At 43.3% G+C, this 26,236-nt stretch overlaps 1 protein-coding gene and 1 long non-coding RNA gene across 3 annotated transcripts; one reads left to right on the top strand and one right to left on the bottom strand.

Annotated features, from left to right (window-relative positions):
- Positions 1 to 732: 732 nt before the first annotated feature.
- Positions 733 to 26,195, bottom strand: LOC133470102 (protein disulfide-isomerase TMX3-like). 2 transcript variants are annotated; one of them, XM_061758015.1, is made up of 16 exons: positions 25,888 to 26,195; positions 25,578 to 25,635; positions 25,324 to 25,363; positions 24,429 to 24,552; positions 24,293 to 24,338; positions 22,088 to 22,168; positions 21,469 to 21,568; positions 21,315 to 21,392; positions 20,936 to 21,002; positions 15,539 to 15,637; positions 13,969 to 14,026; positions 13,798 to 13,851; positions 12,101 to 12,157; positions 8,173 to 8,302; positions 6,153 to 6,221; positions 733 to 2,799 (listed from the first exon to the last, which is right to left on the bottom strand). In XM_061758015.1, the coding sequence occupies exons 1-16, from the start codon at positions 26,048 to 26,050 to the stop codon at positions 2,518 to 2,520; spliced, it is 1,506 nt and encodes a 501-aa protein (XP_061613999.1). In that variant the 5' UTR covers positions 26,051 to 26,195; the 3' UTR covers positions 733 to 2,517. The 2 variants fall into 2 exon arrangements, with proteins under 2 accessions (XP_061613999.1, XP_061614000.1); XM_061758016.1 differs by lacking the exon at positions 733 to 2,799 and adding an exon at positions 5,499 to 5,817.
- LOC133470104 (uncharacterized) lies at positions 3,495 to 13,788 on the top strand. The gene is made up of 3 exons (XR_009785857.1): positions 3,495 to 3,901; positions 11,457 to 12,343; positions 12,726 to 13,788. It is a non-coding gene; the product is annotated as an uncharacterized LOC133470104 (long non-coding RNA).
- Positions 26,196 to 26,236: the final 41 nt, after the last annotated feature.

The raw sequence follows: 26,236 nt of genomic DNA, 5'->3' as shown, positions 1-26,236 counted from the left end.
CCCGCTATTCTCGGGAGATAGGGAACATGGTGGACCGCAAATAGCGAAAGTCTGCGGATAATTGACGGCCATTATGATTGCATTGAGGGAAGGTTTCCCTCAAAAAAGAAAAAAAGAAAAAAAAATGAAGAAAAACTGGGAGAAAAAAAAATCCGAAGAGGTGAATCCGTGAATGGCACACGTGAGCATATGCATTTCATCGGACATGGACATTTATTCATTCACTCTTTTGCTTCCTTCACTTTCCCATTGTTTTATTTACCATGTTCATTTAAGTTAAAATGATAAAATTTTTGAGTATCCATACTTCTGTAAATATGGAACGAACATAGTGAGGTTGAAAATTGATCTAGTAAATGTTTTTTTTTTAAATTATTATTTGGTCTTGGAAAAAGGCTAAGAACTCTGTGAATTCAATGTATTTTTTTGTCATGTATTTTTCTAATTAGTTTTATATTTATTAAAAAATATTTCATGTATTTTAATGTTTTAATTTTATTACATTTTTTATTTATTTGTTTTTTTTAATCGATTATACTTATGACAAGTCCTCAACGGGAATTCAGTGGACGATGAAGAAATACAAGACTTTCACATTAACGTGCAGCAATTAATCACTGCTTTAATCTGCATAAAAATATATAATTGGATTGCTGGATGTCTCCATGGAGGTCAATCAAAAAAGGCATATCATGGACGTGTAGGGAATAAAAGAGGATGTCAGTCAACAAGAAGAAGGGGAACTCTTTATTTCAGTCCAATGTGAAGTTAACTACAAAGACCAGAAGGCAAACCAAGGGCACAGATTTTTGTTTTTGTTTTTCCCCCTCTACCAATGCACGGAACCTTTACGTGGCACAAACAGTCAAAATAATTGAAAACTTTGATAAAGTTGCAGTGGGGGAAAGACCTTTTTCAACTGATCTTTGTGCTCATCTTAAACGAAGAGGAAGTGTTTAAAACGTAACTTGTTAATGCAGAGAGTTTTTTTTTTTTCCCAGTCAGTATTAGAGCATCACTGGAAACCCCCCCCCCCCCCAAAAAAAGCTAAATGTTCTCTCTTAAAAAGGCTTCAAAATGTCCTATAAAAAGCATGTATCCCCAAATGCTGTGCATGAATTTTGTAGTGGGAAAAACAAACCCAAATTAAAGACTTTGGTCACGCATGGAGGAATAAAAACCAAAAAAACATGAAGATGCATGTTTTACACTAACACACTACCTGGACAAAAGTCTGGGACACTATACACAATAATCATTTAGAGGTTGTCCCAATACATCTGTCCACAGCGTGCATACACTGCACGGACACAAAGTGTTGGGACACACTTCTATATCAAGTCAATTTGTCCCTTTTGGCCATAGGGTACACGCACATCCCTTTGATTTTAGCCAACTCAGACACATCGACAAACGTTTTGGAACATACTTCCATAGCAGTCAGTTAAGGGTCGTCCCAATACCTTTGTCCTTAGCATTGTCGACACACATACAGTACATTGAGAAAAGTCTGGGGAAACGTTTCTATAGCAGTCCCAAGACATTTGCCCAGAGTGCAGGCGCATGCCCCTTTTGATTTTAGTAAACTTTCTGATGGACAAGCCAAAGGTCGCAACAAGAACAACAACACATACATGGACAACAGGCTTGGGACAATTAGAGGTTATCCCAATGTTTTTGGCCATAGTGTAATTGGACACCCGTTTTAATTTTAGCTTCCACACATACACACTAAAGTATTGGGATGCACTTAAATAAGAATCATTTAGGGGTTGTTCCAATGCTTCTGTCCATAGTGGAGTTCCACAACCCTTTGATTTGAGTTATTAAGGACCCGCGGGGGTATGGAAGTAAACCTGCAGGATGCTCAGAGTGCATGGCTGAATCTAAACATCTCGCCGATTGAGCTGCATCAGCCAAATAACAGAGTTCTGATGGTAACCGATCCAGCTGGGAAACGCTTTAAGAGCAGATGTCGCGACGCAGGATATGACGTGTACACGTGGAACCGCTGAAGCGCATCGCGCTGTGCAGACGTTATGTAGCGCCCCGAAACTTAGAACTACAACAACAATGACAAACAAAACTAAAAGTGTACATTTTTCAATTTATGGCAGCGTTTCCGTCTAGGGCACTTCTTCTCAAGTGTTCGGATGGTTGACGGACGTTTTTTGTATGAAGGCAACCATTCACCCTGCTTGTGTTCTACTGGAGGCTAAGCGGGGAGGGGGAAAAGAAAGAAACGGTTCGGGCGTTAAGCAACTAGCTAACGAGGTTGCACAACACGCCTGCATCTGGGGTCCCGTTTTCACACAACAGTGGGAAAAAAAAAGGCCATCTTAAATAAAGACCCTGAAATACGGTACGAGAGTCTGTGGTAAGACAAGCTTCGAAGCGGGCGAGTGAGATGGAAAAACAAAGATCAACACGAGATGCGTCATTGATGCATCTGAGTTCCACGTCACATCCATTCATCCACCCATCAAGCCACCCATCCATCATACAGCCCTGTGTGTGTTAATCCATTTTCTTCCCTTCCGGATCCTTCTCTCCCGCTAACTCGTCCTCAGGGCCCTCCAACCGTCGATCCTCCTCATCCTCTCGCTCTTCTTCTTCCTCGTCTTCCTCCTCTTCTTCATCCTCCTCCTCGTCGGCCAGACCCTCCCGCTTGATTGCGTCGAAGTCGTCCGAGCCGTCGTCCGTCTCGGCCGTGCAGATGCCGTAGCACATGAGGCTGATTACGCCCAGCGGCAGGCCGAACAGGAAGCAGCCCAAGACAGGCGAGCTGCGGAACACTGACTGATGGGTGGAAAAGGAAAGGACGGTCGGGCAGGGTCGGTTGGGTAGGGGGGCAGGGTAAGAGAGGAGAGAGTTACATTCATCATGCCAATGTTCTTGTAAAGAAAGATATGATGCGGAGTCTGTAGAATTTGAAGGAATGACAGACAGACAGACAGAGGACACAATTGAGGCTGCTGCCTAAATGGGTTGCAGAAGAAGCATGAGAGCATTTATGTAATGCTTCTTTAAAGCCTCCGTGGCAAATAAGTGATTGGGCCTTATTATGGACGAGGCCAGATGGGAAGGAACAAAATGAGTCTTATATCAGCTCGTCGGCAAACTAAACGGGCTGCAGATATGTAAAGTAAAATGGGGAATGCATACTTGTGGAAAGTGATGTGGACGGAGACAAGTTTCGTGACAGCACGATTAAAGGCTTTCACCAACAGAGGGCACATTTAGTAAGTAATTCAGGCCCTGGTAGTCCTAAACGGACTGCATAGGAAGACGTAAACCATAAAAAAGGAATCACGTGTTCTGTAGCACCACTAACCACATGCATTGCCATTTTCAAGTAATTACTGTATTGCAATTAAAGTGATTAAAGCGACAGTACAATGGAAACCAGTGGAAATTGAGGTGGATGATGCGTCAATAACTGCATCCTCGCACGGCTGGTACCCTGAGAGAAGAATTTTCTCTGGCTACTACGGTTACTGTGGAAAAACCTAAGCCCATCAAGGAGAGCCAAATCCGCAGCCCTTTGGTGGCAGACCGCATCCTCAGCATACTCCAAGAAGCAGCACTAGTAAGCATGAGAGCATTTATCCAATTCTTCTTTAAGAGCTCCCTGCGGCTAATAAGTTAGTGGGCCCTAATGTGGAACACGCTAGCCGGGAAGGAAAGAAGGAAGGAAGGATAGGAGTCTTAAATCACGGCCCGGCTGACAAGAGTGACATATGCTCTCGCTCCCTCCACGAGAAGAGCAACAGACCCCAACTGCCAGATGTGACAGGGATGGCGACGCTACGCTCACGTTGTGATTCCCAAGCAGTGTGCTGTGGTGCATAGGTGTGCTGTGAGAGATCAACAGGTGTGACGTTTGGCTTTTCCTTATCAGGTGAGCTGTGGGAAATTTTCCAATTACATTTAATTGGTCGAAAAAAAAATTATTTCCAGTGAAGCCCTTTTTATTGCAAGGGATATGTTCCAGACCCACCCGCAATGGGTGAAAATCTGCAATACAGCGACACCATATAAAACATTTAATAGTTTTACCCCTCCCAAATGATTTAAACAAATTTAAACTTATTCAAACTCAAGCAAACCCATTGCAAAAATTATTTTTAAACACATTGTAAACATGTAACACGCACACAAGATTGCAAGTATAAAATGTATGCATGTAAAATACTGCATGCATTGTAGTGTCGGTGTTCATGCATGTGCCTTTAAGAGGCGGGGCATGACGGCGGCGAGTCTGCACGTGAGTGTCCTGACATGAGTTGTGGCCGACAGCAGCGTGGGCCGTGTTTGTGTTTTCCTGTTCTTTCTGCGTTCAATAAACGGCTGAAAAGTGCATCAGCGAGTTGTTTATCTACAGCTGGGATGACGTGCAGTGAAGGAGAGATGAATAAAACCCCTCCAAAAATGTCACATTGCTTTCCACCATTTTGGGTGACATCACAATTTCGGTAGTTGTATCGCAATTGATGCCTGGAGCAATTCTTATGAGCTTCGAAGTACGGCTGAGCCAGATGTTCAAGCGCTCCGCTCACGGCCGTGGCATAGTAAACACTATTAGTCCCAAAAGAAGCACAGACCCTGAGGAAAAGCCTCCTCCATCATTTCCATGTTCTCCTTCTCCCCTACCTCAGCCTGTTTACTGCTTGCCTTGCATATTCCCGCCCTGCAAACGTCATTTGTCTCCCAGAGGGAATGTGCACACGCACGCCACACCCACACCCGCCCGCACACGCACACACACACACACACACACACACCGGGGCGCATTTGTTCTACTTGTGTCACCGCTCGCCCTCGCGCCTGCTTTGCATTGAGATGCGCGGCGAGGACAACGCGGTCGATGCGGCATCCCGGAGACTCTTTGCTCAATTGCGACAGTCTAAAACTACTCAAGTGCCACGTGAGAAAGTAACAATACGAGTACCCTTTACAAATACGTGACGCGTCATTAGGTGTTTAATGGGTGGGAGTGCGGGTGCTGGCATTTACCGAGGTACTTAAAGAGCATAAAAAAAAACAATTTTAAATTGATAATTGAGGCTTACTGCTAATACGGTGTTTGATTTACATTTCTTATATGTATTGTTATGGCTGTAGGGTGATGCTCTGTGCAGAAGTTGGTAATGGGCTATATTGAATGCAGCATTTATGCAAGATAAGAGGCAAACAAAAGTCTACATTGCGTTAAAAGATATTTTAAACATGCAAAATAAGAGGGGTAAACATGGTTTATTAGAAACATTGACATGGAAGTGATACTTAAGGCTAAAAAAGGGGGGCAGAAATATATTATTTGATGGTTAAACTGCAGTGATGCATATTGAGACATAAACACTGTGTACAAAGAAATAGGAGTCTTAAATCAGCTAGTTTGGTGCCTAAAGGGCTGCAGAAGAAACTTGAGTATTTGTCTAATACTTCCCTGTGAGTAATAAGTGAGTGTGTCTTATTTTCGACTAAGCAAGACAAGGAACAAAAACAACTTTATTTACAGAGCACTGCAGCTGAAACAAAGTGTTGTACATAACAAGGGAGTCCTAAATCAGCTTGTTTGCTGCCTAAACGGGCTGCACAAAAAGGGTCAGAGCAAGTTTCCAATAAGTCTTTGAAGGTTCCCTGTGGCTAATAAGTGAGTAAGCTTTCTTCTGGAATAGGTGTGACAGGCAGAAATTAGAAGAGTCTTAAATCATCTTATTTGCTGCCTAAACGGGCTGCAGAAGAAACATGCGAGGCTTCATCTAACATTTCTTTAAAGGTTGTGTCTAATGAATGAGTGGGCCTTCATCTTGACTAGACAAGACAGAAAGGAATGAGGGCAGTCATAAATCAGCCAGTTCGCAAACATCAGATCATTAATCTAATACTTCTTTAAAGGTTCAGTGTGGCTAATAAGCGAGTTGGCCATATTCTGTTGTAATAAGTGAGTGCTAACTTTTCAACCATGGTCGTGTAATACTCGTTTGGCTGAGACATTCTTCTCTGATTTTTGCTATGGATGCTCAACTAGCTAGCAGCTAAACTTTTGTGCCAGTGTGCACTGAAATTGCGGCAACATTACAGCAGAAAGATGAACTCTCCATTCCTTAATCTACTTTCATTGACGAAAATGTCTAATAGGAGCTTACCATAATGGTGGATCTGGCGTCAAACGCTACACGCTTGATCCTTTGGATGAAGCCGTCACCTCCGTGCGCCTGCGGGGAAGGGAAGACACGACATTTTAATGAAGTGGCGCAGGAAATTTTTTATATGCTAATTTCACATTCATGCTGTTTGCCATCGGCCATTTGTCGCAATTACTTGAGGACAACTCCGTCAATCTGCAATTATGGGCGTTTTTAGAAAGGACACCTCGCAGAACATGTGTTGACGTTAAAGTGCGTGCCAAAAGCCCTTAAAGTTGCATTTGGGCTCAATCATGGAGTACGCACCTCCTGGGCAGTGGCTAGCGTGAGCGGATGGGCCAATTATAGTGCGCTCCGACAACTTTGGCGAACCGGGCAGTCAGATTTGTTTATATGCATGTTGCTGTCCCTGTGTTGCCGCATCAAATCCTGGCTAGCAACCGAGACACCGGCAGTTAGAAGAAAATATTTTTAAAAAAGAAATAAATTTTAAAAAAAAAAACACTTCATATCTGTCACAAAATAACGCGCAAATGAGGCGCCGCCGCCTGTCAGCTGCGTCCTCTGGCGCTTCAGACGCAGCTAACTGCGCCGCCGGCCCGCTCGCACACAGACGCTCGCTCACGCCTTTCATCCTCTTTACGGCTGACTGAGCAAAGGGGATTTCTTTCGGCTCCCGCACGAGGTATCTGCATGTGCGCTCGCCAGCCACTACATTAGGTACACGGTGATACAGGAAATTCTGCCTTTACAAAGAGATTACAAACGTTTGTGCTCAAGGGCCACATTTGATTTTTAGAGTTGGGCCAGGTCATTTGTGGATGAAAAAATATATATATGTAAAATCTATAAAATGTGTACATAAAATATGTAATAGTTTATAAATAAAATAAGTCGTGCTTATTTTAAAATATTTATAGTGTATTTATAATTGATGAAACAATCATTTCATAAAAACTTCATTTACTGCGAACTACCATCGCAATAATAAACATGTTAAATCAATAACTAACAGTGTCAATCAAAACTGGTGCCAATAGATGATCAGGTGTACCTAATAAAGTGTCTGATGGTTGAAAAACAGTTGACTCATTAATAAAAAAAACTCTTTTTCACCTCTTTTTTCAGTTTTTACCACATTCTACTGTTTATGCGCCAGGATGTAGGTTTTTTTTATATGCAAGGCAAAAAATAGCGAGGCGCTTTCCAGGAGGGGAGGGGGAGGAAAAAAAAAAATACAAAAATTAATTAAAAAAAAAAAAAAGGAGGAGAGGGCCTCTCTGCGCCTGTTTAGCTTCTGCGGTTTGGTACGTGCCGCGAGCACACAGTTGACGGACGCGCAGCCTCTCCTGAACACCGTGCGGATTACAATTCAGAGTCCTGTATTAATCTCACTGACTTGGACCAAAAGAATTATTTGGCGATAATCTGTTCAGGAGGGATGGTGACATGAAATCTAAACACGCAAAAGGAGATTGCAACAAATACCTCATTGGGTGAATGTTATTAGAATTGCGAGGCAACATGTTTGATTAATAAGACTACTGGTGCGATTGCAATGGAAATTCAAACCCCGCCTCTGTTTTTTCATGGCAAATACTCAAAATGATCCGACTTTGACACCATTCTCTGTCATCATTGTTTGGTGTAGGCAAAAAAAAAAAAAGAAAAAGCTTTGCAATTTAGAATCACTCATCTGCCTAGGATACCTGCTTCCAATTGGGGCTCATTTGAAAAATTATATTTTAAAAAAAAATCACTTCATAAGTCCTGCCTACATGTAATTTCAAAAATAACAATAAAAATCAGAGCGAGCCATGGAATTCACCTGAAATGGCTTTGAAATGACTTTCTCATGAATCCTCTCCTGATAGACATGTGCACCCAATTTCCTGGCGATTGTTGAAATTGGGGTCGGGCGGTGATTTTATTTTTATTATTTTCCCCTAACTTTCCTGGTCCTCGGGACCTAAATACTTTGCGGGAGGTGAGCTGAAGTGTGAGGACGGTAATTTCGTACCGGCACAGAACCGTTCAGAACGCCGCTGATGAACTGGACCAGCTGCTCCACGGTCTCGGTCGGCTGGCTCGGCAGGAAGTACTGCTCATTGGCCGTGTTGAGGATGATAATGGAGGGCACCGTCACCTCACTGAAAACAAAAGAGGAAACATAGCTTTTTTTTTTTTTTTTTTTTTTTTTTTAATCCTCTCAGCACCGCGGATCGCCGGCATCAAAGCGGGAACAAATTGTGGCTTCTGTGGTAACAAATTGCCACACGGAAGAGCACAATGGCATGATCGACAAAGCCTTTGTACTTTTCCCAAGGGAATGCGTTCAAAACAAGAATTCCTTGTGTGTGAGGAAGGAGGAGGCAAAAAGCAGATGGGGCCCAGGCCTGGAATTTCCTCAATGTTTTCTGCTTACAGTTTGCATGCAAAACGCAAAGGCTTGGAGGCTTTATGTTAGTCAGCCCAAAAAGCATTTTCAATTATAGCAGGCAGGCCAGGGGAACACATGTGCGTCCACTAAAAGAACAGACCCACGAAAAAACGTGATTTAACCACCATAGAAAAAAGTAAATAATAATCATTTAATATAGTTCTACCCCTCCCACTCGCTTTAAACACATCTAAATGATTTAAAACACACTTTTTGAACACATTCTTAACATATCTGATAGGGATGGGCAAGTACTGACACCAGGTATCGGAAACGGGCTGATTCCAACCTTATTTCAAGGTACTAGGTACTAATGAATGCTGACGATACCAGCCACCGACACTTAAGGTAAAACAAACCTGACATTAAGTCCTCTTCGCTAGTACTTTGCCGACACTGCAGCGGTTTGAGATGTTATGTATCAAAAGTCCTAGTGGAATCTGTAATCGGCATCTGTGAGGATTGAAGAGTGAATACCCGTATTGGTATCGCTCTGGAAAAAAAAAAAAAAAGTGGTATCGAACATCCCTAATATTTGAACACGAAAAAAAAATTGTAAGCATAATATGAATAGAAATTACTATATGCAGTGTCTGTCTACAAAGCATGCACCTTTAAGAGGCGGGGCCTGGTGAGGCGCAAGCTCTTGCGAAAGTGTGCTGGTCTTTGTGTTTTTTACTGTTCTCCTGCCGTTCAATAAACAGCTGAAAAGTGCGTCGGCGACTGTGAGGACATTAAGGTATTTTTACCCACCCCTAGTATGCACCCATGGGATTGAATGGCGATCAGTCCAGGCTGTACCCCGCTTTTCTCACCCAAATGTCGACTAGGACATGCACTACATAGACAATGGATGTATGTATGTGTGTGTGTGTGTATGTATTTTATATATATATATATATATACACACACACACACACACACACACACACACACACACACACACACACACATAGTGCACCTCCATTTGAGTGTTTTTTCTCCAGCTCTTTTCCTACTGCTGATAGTGGCTGTGACTGTGTTGACTTAATTTCAGGCCGTCTTCCTATTGGTTGGCTCGCTGTCAGAGACTATCAAGAGGCAGGCGCACTTGTGAGATCATTTCTCTACATTTCTGACACTGCTTGCTGTCTGTCGCGCGACGCTTACATTTTTCATCTTTGCTCGTAGTGTCGAAGAAGCCTTACAATGCGACGTCGCGCTATGATGTCACGCTGTTTACTACACTACAAGACACATCAGGATTTACACTTCTAACAGTGGTGAACTGGAATGACCTCTGCTGCTTAGTGGAAATGGAAGTTTAAGATGCAGACAGCATACATAGTGTACAGACAGCCGGCGAACACTGAAACTGCCACCTGCTTTGAACAAATCAGCAGAGGAATTACACAACTCAGTCAGATAACAAGGTCATGCAAACAAGCAATCCCTCTTCTTTTTTTTTCCCCCCAACCCCAGCACACTGCCGCCTCAGCTCGGATTGCGCGCCCTAGCTAACCGGGCCGCGCTCGCACTCCATCACGCCGCTGCCATTTCGCATCCCCGCAGTGTTACTCTAACCGGGTGACAAAAGTGCACACGCAGCCGCGCATATCTATCACTGCCCGCGACGCACCGGAGTCATCAAGGCCCTTCGCCATGCTGACCAGCTGAGCTTCGCAGTCACGCACAGACACACACACACACGGCACAAATGTGCATCCCACCTAATGTGCTGCCTATTCCAGATGGCGGCCATTTAAAATAAATATGGATTAGCCTCTTCACCTCACTCAGAGGGGAGAGCAATGAACAGTCTTATGGCCTAAACTGTCTGAATCACACATTGTAATGGAAAAGGAATAACTTTGTTACCTGAGGAAAACTATCATTTTAGAGGGATAAGACCTAACATCCACCTGTATCCAATTTTCAGGTGACATTTCTTAACTCAATGTTTTCTAACCTTTTTCACAATTTTATCGTGAACCAAACAAAAATGTCACTAAGTATAGAAACTGAAATTATGACGATGATGATCTCGTCTCAAAGTACACACAGATTTTCATATACTGCATTGAACTCAAACTCACAAATTTAGGTAATCACTGTGAAATCTGGGCTTGTTTAGTTGAACACACAGCTAAAATTCTGTAGTATGAAAGGCAACAGGTGGAAACACAGGTTAATTGTCCCTTCTGCCATCTAATGGATGAGCTCTTAATTGATCTGTGTGGCATAGATAGATAAACACAGATACATTATTTATAGTGAATAAATAATTTTGGGACCAATTGATTAAAATTGTTTTCATTTCCCATGGCACATGTGATCTCTCACTTGTTGGGAACCACAGATTTAGTTAAAGTTGGGTTACCAACTTTACAAGCATTATCATCTTCATAAAAGCAAAAAAAAATGTAATATGGGTCTTGTATTACTTTCTCATTACTGTGCAGGGGCACCTAATGTTGTGGTTGTGTATATTAAGATCAATTCCAATCTCATATAAATGCTAATTATGGCACTGGCGCCAGGAGACGGTCAGCTTAATGACTTGAAAAGCGACTGAATAATTTAAAAACACAGCCAATGCTTATTTTGTCCGCACAATAAGTACTTTAGAGTTTTTTTTTTTGTTTTTTTTAAATGGTTGCGCTTTCAGTAAAGATGTTTTAGGGTTGTGTGTCAGTCAGTAATGCATTGTGTGTATATGGCTTCCCGATGTGCATGACATGAATTTCAGGGTTTTGAGGGATAAGAAGCAAGAGGTCAGGGTAAGGGGGGTGGAGTTAAGCAAGGAGTGGTTTACTTTAGGGTTAGTGCAGGAAATGAATGTAAGCCTAAGTAATGTCCTCGATGTGTGTGCGTGTGTGCCGCAGGGTGAAGGCAGTGGCAGCCTGATGCCAGACAGGCTGCTGCCAGGACACAGTAATCGCCGTGATGACAGAACGCGGGATAAAAAGCCATCAGATTTATTTCGCCGGTCCTCCTGAGGGACGGGATTAGTGGACATCGACAGGGCCGGGATTTCATCCCTCAAAGGAGGGCAATTAATCCTGCGCTGCCACATCCAAACACCGGGAAAACCTTGGAAAACCGAGCGCGGGAAGGCCAATCGCATCCTTTTATCCAACAGATTTCCAGCGTGACTGTTTAATAAACTGCATCAGATGTTTTCCAGGAAGCATGAAACAGATGCCCTACTCATATACTAGATTACATTAAGACGCATTATTAGATCAGGCACACTGGCGCACACCCACGCCAACCGTCTAATTAAAAGTGGGTCTTTTTGCGAGCATGACCAAGCAACTGGCACGCGCACCTCTTTGACAAGCCATTACGCTATACGTGTTGCTACATACGCCGCTAATCCTCATACGTAAAACCCGTCGTATGTTTTACTGTCACCATCGCACACCGGCAGATTAGCCGCACGCAAGCTAGTAGCACAGGATGTGAGGGAGTGAGGAAGACAAGGAGGAGGGGGGAGCGAAGAAGGAGGCAGACTTTAGCCGCTCACCCCATGATGAGGCTGTTGATGTAGTCATTCCCGTCCATGTGGCCAAACTGGAAGTCTCTGTGGACACAAGGCCACATTAATTAAGTGCGGCTTAAGTTTATGTTTAAACACAGAGACACACACACACAAAAGTAAACTTCCTGTCCCGGCGGAATGCAAACAAACTTCTCCTCCATTCGCATGATCCGGCTGGGAAAAAGCCACTGACTGTTTTCAGGAATAAAGCATCACAACGGCGGCAGGGTGAGGAATTCAATTTGGATCTCATTGTGTCAGCAGAGTGCATTGTGGGTAGTCCAGGTAAGATGGTACCAGCAGGAGTCCGGGGGAATGACTGATTAGGTGCGCTCTTGCTATTCATTTTACCCTCCAGGCGTCACATAATGGCAGCGGCGCGCATGTCAATGACGAGATTATGAGGAGACGGGAGCGTGTCAGAAATCCAGCGAACACAATAGAAAACATCACTCTGGCTTATTGATAATTTCGCTGACAAGTGCGGGGCGGCGTGGGAACAAAGCTAATAAAAAGTCTCAATCTGAATGTCTTAAGGGACTCGGGGACGTATGCAGATACAAGATGTTAAATTACTTTTTCTTCTCTTTTTTTTATTTATTTATTTAAGGTCCAAGTTTAGCAAACCGAGCCCAACCTTTCCTGGTGGATGATCTCCACTGGAGGAGGATTCTGGCCGCTTACTTCAACTTTTCCTTCCCTGAGGAAATAAATCCATAAACCGGGATACCCACTGAAGGCGCGTTTATTATCAGATCGGCTCAGTGGTTCTCGAGGTGAAGGCTTTTAAAATTGAATCTCACAGGCCTTTAAGGAGGAGGGCGGCGGCGGGGACGGGGGGGTATGCAATCGGGAACCTACAGGAGCAGTGATATTTAAGGTAAGAGCCCACAAGCAATAACTCGGAAAGGGCTCAGCTTTTGGTACGTCTTTATTCCAAACATACATGACTACTGGCAGCACACAGTCATTATTTTGAACTGAAAACATGTTTGTTTCAATGTGATCTTTAAAGGTTGCATATTATGGAGAAAAATGACTATTTAACTGCATGTATACAAACAGTTGGATTTTGTGTCTGTAAGTGAGCACCACTGTGATGTAACAGTGGGGGAAAACTGACATAAAGTCACCGCCACAGTTTCTCTGCTTATTACCTGGTGCGTCACCACCAGAGGGGACAGCGACTGCCAGAGCACACGGAAACACTACATTAATTGACAATTGCAATTCGCCGCCTTGGTTACCATTTGCCACCACCTCAAGTGAAAATACAGTCGACACCGCTACGTTGCGCACGCAGTTTTAAGACTCAACAAGTAGCTCCACCCCTGGTCATCATGGTAGCATTGGCCCGGCAGAAGAGGGAGGCGGGATGAGGGGGTGGCTCATTTGGATGAGAAAGGACCACCCCCTCATAACAGGCTAATTTGAGCCAGGCAAGGGAAAAAGAAAAAGTCTAAAGTGCCTAAAAGTGTTAGGGGGGGAAAGCAAGTCACAGACATGCTATTAAATTGTAAGGGGGGAATCTGTCATATGTCTCCTTTGAAAAGCTTTCGAGTGACAGCAAAAAGAGCAGCAATATTTGGGACCTAGCATACTCCATCATTACCTCTTTGAATGAAGCACAATGAAAAATAGCCACGCCGTCTTTGAATAAACCAACAAATTGGATGTCATACCTGTTAAAGTGCTCTCTGTAATCCTTGGCAACCCTCTGAATCAACGCTTTTAATCTGGAGGAAAACAAACCAAAGATTGTGAGCAAACTTGACCTGAAATTGGTGGCAAACACGCGCGGCGGGCAGTCTTATCTTGATTGGACAGCCGTGCACTTAAAGGTGGTTCGGTACCTGCCACTCTCCTCTGTGGGGTCCTTCTCGTCGATGATTGCAATCGCCACCAGTTTGCCTAAAGGAGCAGACAAGGGGGTGGGCTGCTAGATTACAAACAGCAATCACAGGGAGCAGGTAAGAGGAAAACGGCGAGTGAGACAAGATGCTCAAGTGAGCCTCATTCTTATTTGCAAACATTTAGCTGGATTTGGGTGAAAATGCATAGATTGGTTACAATAGCACTGCAAAACGTCCAACATAACCAGGATAAATCCTTGAGAAAACATCATCTTTGCCTCTGCTGGCCACTCCATCAATCAGCCTCTTGTGACGGGAGTGCCCCCTGATGGTAACTTTTAGCGCTGCCAGTTTGTTTTATTGGTAAATGAGCCATTTTAGCAGCGGCGCAAAACGGGTTGTATTCGTAAAGGCGTTTACCAAAACGTATCGCATAAACTGTGCTGTAGTTGGACAAAATCAAGTGTGAAAACAGCTGTTTGTTCTGAAAATCATGATGTAAATACAAAGCTGTATTTGTCCTGAAGTGCTGTCTGTTTTTTCTACTCTCCTGCAAATAACAAAATACAAACAAAAATAAATACAATAAAACAGAATGTAAAGAAATAAACTGTTTATTATAAACAGCACTTGACCAAAGCAGTTTAGCGGACTCCCCATGTATATTGTGATAACAAAATTTTAGGGTTGGGTTGTGACATTATTATCGGCCAAATGCAGAGGGCGATATTGCACAACATGGCGGCCCCCTGAGATGGATGGAAATTTATGAATTCATATGCTTAATTCTTATGCCACAAACACAATATTAATCAGAATACCGCGTTTAGACTAGTGGAGGCACGTACAATCCAATACTGATGCAAAGTCATACAGAATATGTGAGACCCAACTATTTTTTCGAATAAATATTCCCAAGAGGTTGCCAGTGGGCAACAAATCCCAGCCTGCGTCACAGTCCTTGCCTCTAACGGATTCAAACGGGCACGGACGGACCGCCTGCCGGGCGGCGGGTACACGGCCACTTAGACGGGAACGGCGCCACGCTTTGTGTCAGCACGAGTTCCGTTGCATGTCTGACGAGGGGCCGCCTATCGGAAAATGTTATTCCGTCGGCGACACACTTCCACTCCCAACACTTTCAACACAAGACCTAACATACTTTCATGGAGCGTCACACTCCTCCAATATCTTTCAGACAATTTCAAAGCCTCTGTCTTTAATCGGCAACGGTCTAATTAAAAAGCATTTCGGCGTGGCGGGAGAGCTTGTTAGGTGCAGGGGGGGCGAAAGAAGCGGCTAAATCAAAACCCCCGTCACAGGAAGGTGCGCATTAAAGACTGAAATGCTGCTGGATCTAATATTACACGGCGCGCAGCCTCACATTAAACTGCTGCTTGCACTAAGCTCGAGCCTTCCTGTGGGAGGGAGCGTCTGCAAAGTAGAGCAATGTGCTACGGATTTGGAGGAGTGAATGTCCTTAAACGACCCAACTGCTGGGTACCTCTGAGGCTGTGATGATTGGAAATAATTTGAAGTGGGGGAGAAAAAACGGGTTCATGTAGAGTACCTGTTTCTCCGAGCTCGTACAGCGTGAAGCCATCGATCTGCAGGTACCCTTGGAAGCGTTCCCTATTCACCCAAGTGGTCAGGCTGCCGTCCACGTACTCTGCAACACGGATGCACAAACACAACCTTGTCTAGTAATGCACTGCGAGGTCAGCTCAACTCTGATGTAAGTGGTTTTAGGGCAGAATGGTGACGAGTTTACGTGACGATACAGGTACACACTGTGAGGGTATTTGCAGGTTCAAGCAAGCTAGAGCTAAAGACTTTGACACTTTTGTCAAGGCCTCGTTAAAATGTATGGGCTCTATATTATGGTGAGTATGTTACAATGACGACTAGGGGTAAAGCTATTTGTTAAACCCAAGTCGGAAAGAAAAATAAAATAAAATAAAATTTAAAAAAAATGTTTCAAGTGCAAACTGCAAACCACATGCAAGCCCGCATAAAAAGACAATAAAAGCATACATTGTTTTCTCACTTGTGGAGACATCACACATTGCCAGACACAAAACCCCCATCAAGTCAACAAATTTACAGTGTTCTGGAGAGAGAAGTCCAGAAGCCGGTGGAGAAACCTTATTCAGCAAATTTTGACACCACAGTTCTGCAAAATTCAGAACAGCTCACTCAGACATTTTCAGAATTCAGTAGATGAAAGATTTCTTTTCACACTTGATGGGTGGGCAGGCACTCCTAAGACCCAAGAATTTGTATGCAAGCCACAAAGTCACTTACATAAGATGTTCCTTTTAAGAAGGTTTTTGCTTATTGTTTGCAGCAGATCTTGAAATATTTGGTGTCCTTTTGAAGGATAAGGATTTAAAATTTTGGGAAAACCAAATAGTTGACTTTTTAAGGATCCACACTAACACACCTGTATGGACAAACTACGGCGACACGCCTCTGCAAGTGCAGAGGTCACCAACATGGTGCCCCAAGGACCACATGAGTAGCCCGCGATTCTTTTCTAAAAACAGATCACCACTGTTGGCACATTTTGATTTCAAAGGAATGTTGTGTAAACAGATTTACAGAATTCAACAGTGTTGTTTCCTATCTTGTTAAATTATTTTTGATCATTATTTGAAGAAATAATTAACATGATCAGTGTCTTCAAATAATAATAATAACATACTTAATGGAAATTTAAGCAAATGTGTTATATCAGAGGTGGTATCAAACCTGTTTAGCCTTTTGTATTAATCTGTAGCAGAGAAGTGACCTAGTGCATAAAATTAAGTTCCATAAAGGCGTGCTTGAACAACTTTGTTATGAAAGAACAAGGACCGTTGGGTGCCTATGACGCTCTAAAATCTTGTTGAAAGTCTTCCCAGAATTGAGGAAGCTGTTACAGCGACAAAAGGGGGCCGGAGGTGGGTGGGGGCATGGGACAACTGCACATTGTCTTCACTTTCCACTTCCTGTCGGTGTCCAAATACTCGTGTAGTATGTAGTAAGTGTCATTTTTAATCTTGCAATCAATGTGGCGTGACACTTTCCGAGACTATTGCTCATGTTTCTGCTTGAAACGCATTTCAAGAGAGGTGTAGGTGTTTATTGCAACACAGGGGCACGATGGAAAACAAGGAACGCGGGGTGGAATAGAGGGTTGCGTGTGTACACACCGCATGTTGCCACTCGCACATCTGGCGGCCACATGTGGAGTCGATCGCTCTCCTGTGGATAAAAATAGTATAAAAGCGTCTAAAAAGCGCTCACAGGATGCTCATTATCCACGTCAAAAGGCGACGGGGAGCTCATTACGACACAATAATACGTTATCACGACCTTACGGCCACCGTGAGAGTAATTACAAGCTCGGCAATGACTTTGACACGCTTTTTTAAGCAAGGCAGGGACCCGCGCCAAAGGGCCTAATAGTGAACACGATGCTTGAAAAGCTTCATTTTGACAGTGCAAGGTCATTATTGGTGTGGATATTAATGGCGAGTTCGTGTGAGAAAGCTGCTGAGTCAACTCCAGCGCATTCTTTCCACAGATGTTCTGCTTTTATGGGCAGACGCTCTTCCTTCCCCCAGAAACGAGGGCGAGCCGGAGGCCTCCACGAAACCACGCTCCGCCCATCCATTCCTTCCCACCTCCCGCCTTCACTGCATCTGCTTCACCTTGAAACATATTACAGCCACTTTCATCCCAGGCGACGGCGTTCTCAACCCGCTCCGTACGGCCCGCCAGAGTTCACTCGGAAGGCCTCAGGAATTAAAAAATAAATCAATCAATAAAAAATACCCACACGATGATCCAATGTCAAGTGCAGACAGAGGTGGAATGGGGAGCCTTGACATATTCAAGGAGGATGGTTAATGGAACACAAGACCCTAGAGACCGACTGCCACGGATCCAAACTCGGCAGAGGCTACACGGAGTCAAAATGTCAAGTTACCCTTGATATATATTCAAAGCTGTGATCCAACTGTTGTTAAGCTGTTTACTGAGAATAGAATTTTGGTTTATTTATTGTATGAACACTAAGCTTAATTTTACTACTCTAGGAAAATTCCTCAATAAAATTCAGATTCTAATATACATATATATATGTACACATTTTTAAATTTAGATTTAATATTGTATCGAAATTATTATTTAGTGCTACATTTAATCAATTATTTATTCAATTTAACGTATGCCACCAATATCGCTCTAAAAAATACTAAATAAATGCACTTCAATTTGGAATAAATAAAAAATATATATATTTTTGAAATAAAATAAATCAATTCATAAGGGAGGGAAAAGAAAGACTTTTTTTACGAAATACATCTAGATTAAAAATATTTTAAACATTTTTAAAGAAAATAATTGAGAAAAAACTAAGGACAATATTTTTTAAAACATTTGGAGATAATTGCATTTCATTGGACGTCACATCAACTCTTTGGTTTCTCTAAATGAAAACATTTCTAAGTCTGATCTCAACTTTAATGTGTGGCACAAAATCCTCATGTACTTTTTTAGTCTTTTAGTGGTGGGTGTATTTTCTACAACAGATGGTGAAACATTCCCTTTTTTTAGTATTTTGCATTATAGCTAGATGACAAAAAAAGAACGTTTTTACATGTTATAAATACTTTTGACCAATCGCAGTGCTTTCAATGCCGATCTTCGTCATCTATGCCGACTAAGATCCGGCGTGTTATCATCTTCAGAGGCACGGCGGCTTGTCGTCGCTGTCATGGTGCGTTAGGCGGCCCGTCTGTCGCTTAAGTGCCCGCCGTAAATGTATGCAAACTAATTCCGCCTCACAGCTGGCTGCGTTTCGTACGCTCCCATAGGAGGAGCGCCGCAGTCAAACGGGAGAGAGATTAGCGGAGAGACTTTAAGCCGCGCGTTAACTAAGACGGCCCGACGCCGAAGCGGCTTCCGCCGCATAGCGCCGAGGCCGACCTCCTCGCTCATTACACCCTTCCGACGCGTCGTCGTCCGGCAGCTGATCAAAACCTCCCAAGCAACGGCTTCCGTGTAGCATGAAGGATTGTGGGAAATTAAATATGCATGAGCCTCAGTGTTGTACTCTTATTTGAACAGTGGCCTTCAAGGGGGGGGGGGGGGAGGAGAAAAAAAATGATGTGGCTTGTGATGTGCGCTAAAGCTGTGGAACCTAAACAACGAGGCGCCGTTGAATGATTTGCGTAAAATGAGGCGCTGGATTTAGACGCCGTGTCTCGTCTCTTCACAGTCACAAGAACGACAGCAGTGCCTTGGATCTAAGCGGGGGGAGGAGGAGATCTGGGTTGCGTTTTCTAGGAATTGTCAGCCTCAGTACGGCAAAAATGCAGTCCATATAGAAGAGAAAGCGTGTGTTGTGTATAAGGCATAGCATTTTGGTAACCGTGAGGAATTTGTTCAACCTAACCTTCGCCTCAACAAACAACGCTTTTATAGTCGCTATATAGAAGAGTAAAGCGTGACTGCTTTCCAACAATTCCGGCCACACGAATCGGTAGAAATCTAAAACTGCCTTTATTACGCAGAAAAGGCGTATTTGGCAATACAAACAGAAGAGACAAACTTCTGCTATAACTGTTATTTCCACTGAATTTCTTGGACAACTGTATGCCTCAAACTTTTTGGAAAGGACTTTTCTGTTCAATATTCATAAAGGCCTGCTTGGATGGGTTTGGTGTGAAAGAAGATGTCCTATAGTTGCTATATCTATATGTGTGTATATAGCTTCAAGCGTGTGACTGTACGCCAGCAAAACAGGGCGGACCAGGGTGCAGCTAGCGCTGGCCCCACTAAATCTGCTGCGTAGACGGGGGGAATCAAAATGTACACATAGATTAAGTGTAGGTGGTGATACAAAACACCCTAGTAATACGGGTATCCCTATATTTTGTGTGCTTCGAACTTTGTTGTAACTTTTTGGGAAATTCAATTTCTGTTTAAGGACCATGAATGCTTCTTCAATGGTTTTGATGGGAATGAAGAAGCCTGATATATGCTTTTACAGTAGCTGTATCATGACAAAACAGAAGCTTGCCAGCAACCAGAGCAAACCTGGGTGCAACCAACTCTGGCCCCAATAGTCTGCTGCCTAAACGGGCTGCAGCAGGAATTTAAATAACAGTGGCCCATTTTACTCAGATATCGTTAGACTAATAGAATAATTGCCCAAGTCATTTTTGAACATTTACAGAATACAAAAAAACAACAACAAATTCAGCAAACAAGAAGAGCCCAGTTGGCTCGATTCAACCTTTGCGATTCATCAAGACCTGGATGACTGAGGAAAAACAATATTTTAAGCAAGCACATTGCTATTGATCTAAAAAATTTACAAGTTGAAAGTTCGCATCCAGAGAGGAGGACCTTCCGGAGCTATCAAAAAAAAAATTTTTTTTTTAATCACAGTGAAACTGGCCTCAATTCCAGATCATTATTGGACCGAAGCCATTAACAGTATTATTAGCAGGATGAGTCGTGTTGTTGTTACGAGGCTCGGCTGTTTTATGAGCCTGATCGTGGTGCAAGAATCCGACACACAAGAGGCAGAGATGGACATTGGCACTGACACTCTACAATCCCGCCTGGCAGCGACAACCCAAAGCGGCCGCAGAGTACAAGCGACCATTAAAGTAATGTGGTGAAATGATTCTGTTGCGGTGTGGAACTTCAAAACTGGGCACCAGGAACCTTGAAATCCAATACTCTCCCACATCACATGTAATTTACGACTCGACGGCGTGTACGCTACAAGCTCTGCGGTCTCCGACGCCCACGGCGGCCTGCTACGCGGGTACGCCTGGGGAGAAAACCGCTGTGACACGGCTTGGGGCCTTGCCGCACCGTGGCGGAAAGATCAAAGAGGAGCGCGGTTGCATGAGCGGCGGGGGGTTGACAGAACAGCCCGCGACATCGTTCGGCGAGCAGCACTCACCGTCATACGTGAAGTAGGCGCCATCTTTGAACACGATAACCGCAGGCAGCTCCGGCAAGGTTACAGACTGAAAAACACAAATATGGCTGCTTTAAAAGCGAGTTTACACGTGGCAAATGTTAAACAGGATAGCAAACCTGAGGTATGCATTTAGTCAGCGGGGTGACAAATAACCATGCTGAGCACATTTAACAGATTTTAAGCTTCACTGGGCAGGATGATATATTTTTCACACCACACGGCTGATGAAATATCACTTAAAGGCATATTTTCAAGCGACCATATGCTGACTATCAATACAAATATAAAATGATGGATCACAGCTTGAGTGAAAAGCAAGAAAACTACCAGTTAAAACCATCTTTTGCTTATTTGTTACCTCTGGCAGGACGTCCTCCGAGGCCGAGAAGAAATACGTTAAGACGATGAGCTCGGTGGCGACGTCGTTGTATTTCTCCTGCCAAGACAATACAAAAAAAGGCATTTTCAGCATTCTTGTATCCAAAAGAGACATTCACGTCACGCACGCTTACTTTGAGGGGCGACTCCCCGCCGACGTACACAAACAGGACGTCGTGTCGCTTCATCATGTGCTCAAACATCTGTTTGCTGGGGAGGGCTCGAACTGCCGGCCTGCAAAGAGGGGATCGAGGTATTCCTCATTTAAATAAATGGGGAACAGGTGCCCATACATTAGGTACTAGAAAGTGCAATTCCTGGAGAAATTGCATGTGAATGCGGCACAAGCTAATGAGATCCAAGACAAAAGCTGTATCAAAAATATTGCCTTAAATACTAGTAGTAGTAACTGCATCATAATCAGTGTCGTTGCTAATATTGTGGTTGGTTATTACGGTTAAAATGTCAAAACACATTTGAATGTATTGGAGGACACCAAGTGTACCTAATGTTGTGGCCGGTGAGGGAGTTGGCATTGTGCGGTTGTGGCGCCACCCAGCGGTTAATCTGTAAACACTTAAACCCAACTCAAATTGGAGCTGAGTGAAAAACAGAATCTGTGGAAATCAGTGCGACGTGTAGCAAATATGGCTGACCCACACTATCAAGTGCGACAAAGTGTTCCCGTGGAGATGCGGGTAGTGATTAAGGCATTCCGTACGGCGATATCGGCAAAGCATCAGCGGCGCTCACCCTGCCACCCTATTGGCAAATTCTACGATGTCGTCTTTTGTCCTTGGACCCTTGTAATTATAGGCCAGATCACCCTTCAATCTGTGAAGATAGACACAATTCCACAATTTAGTTCGGAAAACATCACATATTGTGGAGCAAGATGCATTAAAAAATATATATATTTTTCATCTGAACCTGATTGGACCCAAAAGGTAGCCTATTTGATGTTGATCAAGTTTTTAGTTTCAGAATTTGCTTGCAATGCACCCAAAATATATTGTAAATGACAAATCTATTGATCCTTAAATAATAAATGATTGTATTTCAGCAAAAATATTTGACTTTTTTATTAATCCCTTATACATGTGTAAAATGAGTTTGAGCGAATATATTTTCTCTAAAATACTGCTATATATTTGTAACCAAAATTGGAGGAAGCTTTACACAAAGATTTCAAATGATTATTTTTTTTCAAATGCATCTTTGACTGGATTTTCTTGGTTTGTTTTGCTATCGCCGGCACGGTGGGCGACTGGTTAGCACCTCTGCCTCACAGTTCAAATCCCGGCCCCGCCTGTGTGGAGTTTGGATGTTCTCCCCGTGCCTGGGTGGGTTTTCTCCGGGCACTCCGATTTCCTCCCACATCCCAAAACCATGCATGGTAAGTTAATTGGAAACTCTAAACATGAGCAATAGTCTCGGTATGAATGTGAGCGCGAATGATAGTTTGTTTCTATGTGCCCCTGTGATTGGCTGGCGACCGGTTCAGGGTGTACCCCGCCTCTTGCCCGAAAATAGCTCAGATAGGTTCCAGCAGCCCGCGACCCGTGTGAGGATAAGCGGTATAGAAAATGGATGGATGGATATTTTTTTACAGACTTTTCTACTTGCACCAACTGGAGTGCTGGCACCTGGACTAAAAAGAGCACAGTGGCGTGGAATGTGGCTGAGGTTGCATCAGCCCACAAGGCTTAATGGTCTCAGGGGCGGTGGGGGGGAAGGTTGAAAACGGGTGGTCGGTGGGGGTGGGGAGAAGCTCCTCTGATGCAAGTTTCATCACACGCCTGCTCTGCATGTATTGTAGTTTCCAAAATGAGCTCGATGAAACCCCTACCGTGGTCACTTTAAATAAGAAAAATGCTTTTTACGCATGAATTATTCATGACTACATCAAGCTGCAAAAGCTAATTTCATGTGAAAATTGTCACGTATGATTAAAAGCAACTGGAGGTGTCGCGTCAATAGAATTTAGGTAACATGCTGTGAGCTAGATTTGTCTTGATTTCGCCTCAGGGAAGCAACAGCAACAACAGCAACAACAGCACCACCACAGTGTGTTCCATCCGAAAGGCCACATCTCTGCAGACCAAACCTCCAGAGGAAAAGACTTGAGAGGATCTGAGAACAAACTTGATGAAAGACACGCCAGGTGCAGGGAAATTTCATGCAAATGAAAAAGCTCGGTGAGGGCGGAAAAAAACAGTGCTGGTTTAAATTTAAAGCGTACCATGTCACCCAATTTTGGAAATCATTAACTCATTCACTGCCATGGACGGTAAAGTTCATTAACTGGACTCCCAACTGTTTATCGCCACCGACGTATATATTCGTCAAGTATGTTTCTCAGCGCTTGGGTGTGGAAGAGGGTTTCGCCGAGCTTGTCTGTGAAATGCAGGTTTGTAAACCTCTGGAATGACTAACAGATCCCAGTAGATGGCGACGTTGCATCGCTTTGGATTTGAGATCAGCACAGCTTTTGAGAAGATGATGAAAAATTAGGGGCTGACTCTCAGCTTGTGAGGGAGAGAAATGCTAATACGCAGGAAGTCGGACAAGTTAATGCACCTGACACTTGAACAGAGTACTTTTAATATATTTGATATATACAGCGTATGTATCGCAGTAGTTATTAGAAAATGTCTGTCTTGATTGTGAGAAAAGATGACAGTTCATGGAGCGAATGGCTGTAATTACATAATATGAAAATATCAATAGGGTTCTTGCTCTGCCAGGTTGGTGGATGAACCCTTTGATCTGATCTAAACTTTGATATCACTCAAAATAGTGTTCTTTCTTTAACCTTGTTAATATAACCCTTGAAGTTTTTAGATCAGTATAAGAGTCAATCAACAAAAGGGAAAATGTACAAATGTGACCATTAACCCTCTTCCCAATACATGCTTCAAAATTAATAGCATTCTTGATTACCTCAGACACACTTACAGTTTTATCGTGGGGTAACCGCGCACACCAAACTCTGACGACATTCCTACCAAAAAGGGAGACCAAAAAGTCATCCAATCAGAAGATGCGTACATTTACTTCACCAAATAAACAATAATAAATGACAGCGACTCACCCGAGTAAGCAGTGGCGTCCATCTTGCCGACGCGGACCGGCGACCCAGAGAGCTTCAGCTCGGCGCCCACGTCGTGCCACACCGGCTCCAATTTTTTACAGTAGCCGCACCACGGCGCATAGAACTGAATGTGAGGTATTGACAGAAGTTATAACACCTTTTTCGATCATTGAGGTTCTGATTTCAGACCATGACCTTAGTACAGATAAGTGGTACAGGGAATGGATGGACTTAAAACGGACGAAGATCTGGAAACTGAGTGGCCATTTAAAGTAAAAGCTGAACCGGCATGCATATTACAACATTTTCAGACATTTTTCGGTGTTCCACGTAATGGCGATTGTTTTCATGTAATCAACTGTTCATTCCAAAAACACGAATTCTGAGTATAGTACGCCATTGTCGAGTAAAACGGACATTCTCGCTGTGTACGAGGGGCCGATGGGGCATGGGGTCGACCCGAGAATTTGCCATCTTTCCACCTTTTTATCAGAGGCGTACCAGAGTCCTAACCTGGCCTGGTGAGTGAGATTAAAGATTAAAGAGATTTAAGATTGCTTCATCACAAGGCAAACAAGAAGATAGTCCTCATCGGGTTGGGCTCGTTTTCGTCAACTCTGCAGGCCCAAAAGCGACTCCAACTGTAATATAAGGCCGCCTGGCTTTGCCCTCCATGCATGGCTTGTCATTGACGTGATCACAAACACAATGCAACCCTCCATTCAGCCCCGCTGCCTGTTTCCACCACGCATGCCGCTACTTCCGTGAGGGATGAGCCCGGCGGCATCCGGCCTGGCATGCAGTTGGTTAAGCGTGTGAGTCTGTTTGTGTATGTGTGTGTCTTTGTTTCTGTGTGTGTGTGTGTGTGTGTGTGTGTGTGCGCGCTCAAACTTACATCAACCAGCCAGATGTCATTCACTCTTGTCTCTTTAAATCTACAAAACAGAAACGCAGACCCCTTATAATACATGCTGAAAATAAGAAATGAACTTTATACTTCATTGAGCAGTCAGTAAGATCATATTCAAATTGAAAATGTACTGTATGAAAAGCCAAAGAAACAAGTCCATGATTACAGTAACCTTTTATGTTTAACATCATACAAAAAAAAAAAAAAAAAGTCTCACAAGGTTTAAATATAGCACTTACGTGTCGTCGAGATCCTCTACAAAGGCAAGTACCGCCGAACTCATAAGGGCAGCAATAACTGCGTTGAGGAATAAGACAAGATACATAAAATAATCTGACGTTTTGTGTGTGCGTGTTACAATATTAACCGACAGCTTCTACATCCTGCTGGCAAACCTCATGACTGAAAGGAAGCATCACCGCCGGCTAAAAGAAGCTAGCATCCCCATTGGCATCATTTTCAACAAGAGGTGCTTTCCGAGCGAGAGACGGAAAGAGGCACAGAAGAAGGGTTGAAAATGAAAATGAGGAGTTAAAAGAGCGAACGTACCTCCGTAAAACGGAGAGGCTTTCACTCCTGCCATGGTTTCGGCTGGAAACAGCAAGCCGGAAATACAACAGCTAAATGCAACTGTTCTGAGCATGCGCATGATGACGTAGAGGCCCAACGTTTTTTTTTTTTTTGTTTTAAACGAGGGACACATTCTGCGCATGTGCGTGTGGACGGCAGACCCTTAACATTCTTGAAAAGAAAAAATATAATAGTATTTGTATACATCGGTTTTTATTATAATTAGAACATATTAAATGATGTCCTATTTTTATACTATTTTTGATTCATTTGTAATCACTTTTCTTATTCATTTGTATTTACTTTCGTGAAATGAACGTTAATGTGG

Source organism: Phyllopteryx taeniolatus, chromosome 20 (assembly GCF_024500385.1).
Source record: "Phyllopteryx taeniolatus isolate TA_2022b chromosome 20, UOR_Ptae_1.2, whole genome shotgun sequence".
NCBI classification, from domain to species: Eukaryota; Metazoa; Chordata; class Actinopteri; order Syngnathiformes; family Syngnathidae; genus Phyllopteryx; species Phyllopteryx taeniolatus.
Note: the sequence above shows the minus strand (reverse complement) of the source record. Positions and strands in the feature narration are given on the sequence as shown.

Excerpts from the sequence above, each read along its gene's own strand:
- LOC133470102 (XM_061758015.1), bottom strand. The coding sequence starts at position 26,050 with ATGCGCAGAATGTGTCCCTCGTTTAAAACAAAAAAAAAAAAAACGTTG. Across the intron at positions 25,636-25,887 it reads AGCCTCTCCGTTTTACGGAG|TTATTGCTGCCCTTATGAGT; the intron begins GTACGTTCGCTC and ends TCCTCAACGCAG. Across the intron at positions 22,169-24,292 it reads GGTTACCCCACGATAAAACT|ATTGAAGGGTGATCTGGCCT; the intron begins GTAAGTGTGTCT and ends CTATCTTCACAG.